Here is a 5,839-nt window from a genome sequence, read left to right as displayed (position 1 = left end):
ACTTGCATTTTAATTACTACATGGTAATATATGCAAAACAAAATGTAACTTTTTACCTGTAAAGCGTAATAGGTGCACTTCTCACACTTGTAATCCCAGCATTTGGAAGGATGAGGTAGTAGGATTGCTTGAAGTCAGAAGTTGGAGACTGTCCTGGGCAAACATAGGGAGACCTCATCTTTACAAAAAAAATTTAAAAACTAGCTGGATGTGGTATGTTCCTGTAGTCCCAGCTATCTAGAGGGTGAGGCAGAGGGTTTCCTGAGCCCAGAAGTTCAAGGCTATAGTAAGCTTGATGGTGCCATTGGGCCCCAGCCCAGGTGATAAAGCAAGACCAGTCTTAAACAAAAAGAAAGAAAAGAAAATGGAAAACTTTGATGACTTATTCAAATAGACTAGAGTTCAACCATATGCCTGAAGAAAAAAAATGTATTCAATAAAAGTTATTTTTCATATTAAAAGATACAGTGTAATAATCATTTAAATTGCTGTAAGAGCCAATCTATACATTAAACCCTTTCAAATGTTCTTAGTAGAGAAGCTCCGTTGTATGTGGAAAAGTAAAATAGTATTATTATTTTGATTCCTTCTTATTGTTGATTACCTTACAAAATATTTAATATGAAATATAAATGACATGGCAATTGATTGCCAAAATAGGTCAAGTACCAAAAAAGTATAAGATAATTGGATTGACAGATCTTTGTATTATTTAATGATTCAAATTGTAATATGGGGGTAGCATTTGGAATGAATTAATAATAGATATGTGTTATATACTAAAGAGATATTTCTTTCAAGAGTCTGAAAGTTGGGTGGCGCCTGTGGCTCAGTGGGTAGGGCGCCAGCCCCATATACTGAGAGTGGCCCCAGCCAAACTGCAACAACAAAATAGCTGGGTGCTGTGGGGGCGCCTGTAGTCTCAGCCACCCTGGAAGCTGAGGCAAGAGAATCGCCTAAGCCCAAGAGCTGGAGGTTGCTGTGAGTTGTGATGTCATGGCACTCTAACCAAGGGTGACAAAGTGAGACTCTGTCTCTAAAAAAAATAGAAAGAAAGAAAAATTCTGAAAGTTATCTTTTTTAGAGCTAAAAATGATGTATTTGAATTATTTACAAAATGCCTTGTCATGCATGGGTCCCTAGAAAATAAATCATGTAAAAATAATTTAATGCCGAAATGTTTCTGATCATGTGAAAAATCATAAACAGCCTTATGAATTGATAATATGACTATGTGTGTAAAACATCTCTGGACATTTGTTGGCTAAAATTCCCAGATTCTATGTTAGAGAGGATTTGTTATAAAAAGGAATACTTTGAAATCTGATTAATCTTTATTATAGTTTTCACTTTTTTTTTTTTTGGAGACAGAGTCTTACTTTGTCACCCTTGGTAGAGTGCCTAGGTGTCATAGCTCACAGCAACCTCAAACTCTTAGGCTCAAGCTATCCTCTTTCCTCGGTTTTTCATTGTTAGTAGAAATTGGAGTCTTGCTCTTGCTCAGGCTGGTCTAGAACTACTGAGCCCAAGTGATCCACCTGCCTCCGCCTTCTGGAGTGCTAGGATTACAGGCATGAGCCGTCTTGCCCAGCCTTAGTTTTCACTTTTTAATCTCTTTTTTTTAGACTTTGAAGTAAATACTTAATTTTAATATCATGAAAGAATTTTAAAAATTACAAATGATGCCTTAAAAGAGATGATCATTTTAAGTTTGTCATATAAATTATATGTAAAATTTATAGTCATGGAGGATAACAGAAATTTATTTAAATTTGAATATTAAACTTGATACCCTAAAATCTAGCTTTTTGAAGAGTAATTAATTTTTTTTTTTTTTTGAGACAGTCTCACTATATCATCCTTGATAGAATGCTGTGGCATCACAGCTCACAGCAACCTCAAACTCTGGGCTGAAGCACTTCTGTTGCCTCAGCCTCCTAAGTAGCTGGGGCTAGCCACAATGCCTGGCTATTTTGTTGTTGTTGTTGTTGTTGTTGCACATGTCATTGTTGCCTAGCTGGCCCAGGCCCGGTTCAAATGTGCCAGCCTGGGTGTAGGCGGCTGGAGCTGTAACCGCTGTGCTACAGGCGCTGAGTCAGATTATTTTACTTTTAAAAGAGAAAGTACGTAATTTAGCTTTAAATTATTCTCCACAGGTCTTAACTTGTATGACCTTGTATAACACATAGATACAATAAATCTTAATATTGGAATGGTTCTAAATAATGAGACATTTATTTAGTAAATATATTTTTTATTACTAATCAACATCACTTGTGATTGTTAAAATCCTCACATTCTGGGACTAAGAGGAAGGGAGACAAGGGGTTAGCGATGTTAGGTGATATAAATAACCTTCAGGGAATTCTATTTGAAACAGACAGTAGTGGAAAATATTAGAAAGTGTTGTTCAGCCTTCACACTTAAGCATTTAATAACTGGCTGTACCCCACTTGGGAAGGGGGTATTTGTATGACCAACTGGCTTCAGGGAAGGCGGCAGAGAATTCAGCAAAAGCAGTGGCTGGACTGTCATGAGAGCCTAAGCTATTTGTCTCAACCTCGAAAGAGAGCGCGCAGCTGGACGAGGACAAAGATCAAAACGGAAGAGGCTGGGGCACCTGGGCAGGTCCAGTGGGGGAGGAGTTTCAAATGCTGGCACAGAACCTGTTGCAAGAACTTGAGGCATACAGCTGTCAACACACACCGTTTGAGAAGCCCTCTCCCAGTTGACTGACTTGAAATGTGTGTGTGTGTGTTTAAGGGACAAGCAATAACTAAAGAATATGTTAGGGAGTTGCCAAGCATACTTGATACCTAGTGTCTCCAGCCCAACTTGGTGCCAGTATAAAGATGGAGAGAGGCTGGGAAGTAACTCCATAGAGGAAAAAGGAAGTGATGGACCTGCCTCCAGGGTACTCTGAAGAGCAGGCTATCCCAAGTTCTGCATGGCTGTCTGCACTACCAGGGAGGCATCTGACGCCCATCCAACCCCCACCAACGAGGTGCCCATTCTAGAAATGGGACAAATTTCGTTCCTGTCTCCGCAGGTGACAGCTTGGCTCACATTTGTCCACGTCTTCCATCATGTGCCATGGTAACATCCCCAAACGATCACTGGAAGATCTGCTTCTTTTTATGATATCTTGACAGAATTTACAGAGTCGGGAGCACGTTGCATTCACATTTGATGTTCAACCTGTAGGCATTTAGTTATTCCCTGGTATTGTAATGTTGAAGCGTCAAGCTTGAAATGAGAGCTCACCTTAAGCAACCTGATTTTTAAAAATAAATAAAACACAGGTCCTCAATCTAAACGCAAGAATTCGGATAAAGTTTCCTTGTCAGAGTATCCCCTGAGTGGAGGAGAAAGGAGGGAGGAAAAGAGGGTAACTGGAATTGTCTCATGTAAGGGGGCTCGGAACAGAGAAGGGGTGGGATATATTAGGAGCAGTGGGTGTCTTTTCTTTCCCTCCCTTCCCATCTGGCGGACAGAGATCCGAGTGGTGGCGGCAGCGGGGCCGTCCACGTCCCGAGGGACAGCGGAGATAAGACCCTGCCCCGGAGAGGTGAGAGCGGTTGGGAACGCCACGGGCGAGGGTATCCCGCCCGCCGCGGCCGAGCGAGTGCGGGTCCGCCCCGATCCCAGGGTGCACCGCGCCCCGCCCCCTCCCCGCTCCTGGTTCCTCCTCCCCTCGGCCCCGGCCCACTCCCTGCCGGCTCCGGGAGGCGGGGACGCGGCGGCGGCGGCGCCTTCTTCAGTCGCGTCTTTCGCACTCACTGGGGAGCCTGGCGGTGGCGGCACCTTTCGAGGCAGAGCCAGCCGGCCAGCCAGTGCGAGGTCCGACAGACTGACGGCGGAGCCGACGGACGGACGGACGGACAGCAGGGCAGCCAGACGGCGCGCGTCGCCTCAAGTTCCGCCATGAGCTGGGGCACGGAGCTCTGGGTGAGTGGGGGAGAGGGACGCCCCGCGCGGACCCCGGCCCCTGCGAGGCGCGGGCTGGGCAGGCGCAGCTGACCATTGGTGCCAGGGGCGCGTTGGGCCGTCCTTGCCCCGGCGCTGGCGAAGGGCGGGCGGGTGTCCTGCTCCCCTTTGTGTGCATAATGCTCTCCCGAACTCGGTCGGGGGACTAGGGGGCCGCCAGTCCGCGCTCCCGCCTCAGTCGCCGCGGTGGGGCTCGGGCAGCGCCTTGGCCGGCCGGGAGAGCGACCTGCAGGTTCCCGCGTGGGTCACATTCCTCTCTTGTCCCTTCTCCCTCCTCCGCCTTCACTTTCTGGACGTCTGGCTTCGCGCCGGGCTTCTCTCCCTTTGTACCTCCTCACCCCGAGGCGGGGGAGGGGGCCCCATTGTCCCGAAGGGGCGCTGTTTGCCGGCGCGGAGGGGCCGGCGTGGACCTACAGGTCCGAGGGTCGACGGGGCTAGGGCGTCGCCGGGCGGGTGCGGCGCGGTGAGACGAGAGGCGCCGCCCGCCGCCTTCGCCCCAGGTAGGGGGAGCCGGGCGGCTTTGTTTGGAGCCCGGCCTCTGGCCAGCCAGGCCCAACCCACACGCCCATTTCCTTCTCTCTGCCTGTGCTCCGGACGGGCAGAGCTTCAGGGGTCACCAGGTTGGCTACCCTCAGCTGCAACCTTTGGGCTGGTGGGTTGGATGGATTTTGGGACCGGGATTAAATTGAGTGTTCGATAGGAAAGCTGATTTTGCCAAAAGGAGGGTACGATTTTCCGATTGCTTTACTTCCCCTTGCGTTCTTTATTCTCAGTCGTTCTTTTCTTGCCGCCTTGCGGGTCTTTGGCGCGGGAGGTTCCAGACAATGCCCAGTGTCTGGCCAAGGTACAGGTGGAGTGTAATAGGTCAGAGTATTTGCTCCTGAGGCCGCTATGAAAGAGTGGAGGTGTGGAAGGCAGTGATTTCTCAGGTGCGGCAGGGGGAACAGGGGGCGTGGGGGCGCTGTCCCGGGAGCAGCTGGGCCTTGGCCACTCCCCTTTTTATTCCACCTGTGCATATTTTTTGTGCCTTTTGTTAGCGAGAAACTGGTGAAATCAGTGCAGAGAAAACGGAGAAATAACTTTTGAGTATTTATGTGAATGATTCGAATGAGAGTGAAAGCAGATCGGTTAATTGAAGGGCAAAATGGGAAATCTTAGAACTAGAAGGCTTTAGAGTTTATCTGAACAACTCCTTAGCCACCCCAGGAATCTCATGCAACATTCTGGACCGGTGTTTACCCAGTCTGTAAACACACCACCCAAAAGACAATACCTTAGAAACCTCCCCATTCCATTTCTTATCTTCAATTAGATAGCACTAATTGTTCTTATGTTGAGGATTAGACCACATATAGCAAATGAATTATGTAAAATTTAACCCTTTTATATTGGTTAAGTTCCTAGGTATTATTGGCCTTTTTCCTTTCACTTTGTACACTTTATAATGTGTTATAATTGAAAGGAAATATGGTGTGGTTTTATTTTCCATTTTTATAATTACAAAACATTTTAATTTTTACCTATTTAAGTGACCTCTGGTTCAGAGGAAACGAAAATGTAAGCAGAATGCTTTTAAAAAGAAAACAGTGGAGGAATATTATTTAGATCTAAGTTTTAATTTAGAGTTTTAAAATATTCACTTTGCATCACACAATAGAAAAAAATTTGAGGAAAAATAAAATATTTTAGTCAAGATTAAAATGTGATTTTTAAAGCTTTTTAAAAAATTGAAGAATATAGTACTACATTAGAAACTTTTGGAGTCTTTCTCTGTCTCCTGTAATTTGGTTATTTACTTTCATCATTTAAATAGTTTTTCAGCAATTTAAAAAGACAAACTGTAGAAGATATA

The 5,839-nt window shown here is 45.7% G+C and overlaps 1 protein-coding gene across 3 annotated transcripts in view; it reads left to right on the top strand.

Moving 5' to 3' along the window:
• The first annotated feature begins 3,783 nt into the window (after positions 1–3,783).
• Positions 3,784–5,839, top strand: part of FNBP1L (formin binding protein 1 like) — a 101,451-nt gene continuing 99,395 nt past the window's right edge. For all 3 annotated transcript variants that reach the window (XM_023509781.1, XM_023509780.1, XM_012801714.2), the window contains exon 1: positions 3,784–3,948. In XM_023509781.1, the coding sequence (XP_023365549.1) occupies positions 3,925–3,948 (24 nt within the window). In that variant the 5' untranslated portion in view covers positions 3,784–3,924. The remainder of the gene's footprint in view (positions 3,949–5,839) is intronic.

Source organism: Otolemur garnettii, unplaced genomic scaffold (assembly GCF_000181295.1).
Source record: "Otolemur garnettii isolate 467f Iridium unplaced genomic scaffold, OtoGar3 scaffold00010, whole genome shotgun sequence".
In the NCBI taxonomy this organism is placed as follows: Eukaryota; Metazoa; Chordata; class Mammalia; order Primates; family Galagidae; genus Otolemur; species Otolemur garnettii.
The sequence above is the reverse complement of the archived record's forward strand: the minus strand, read 5'-3'. Positions and strand labels throughout refer to the sequence as shown.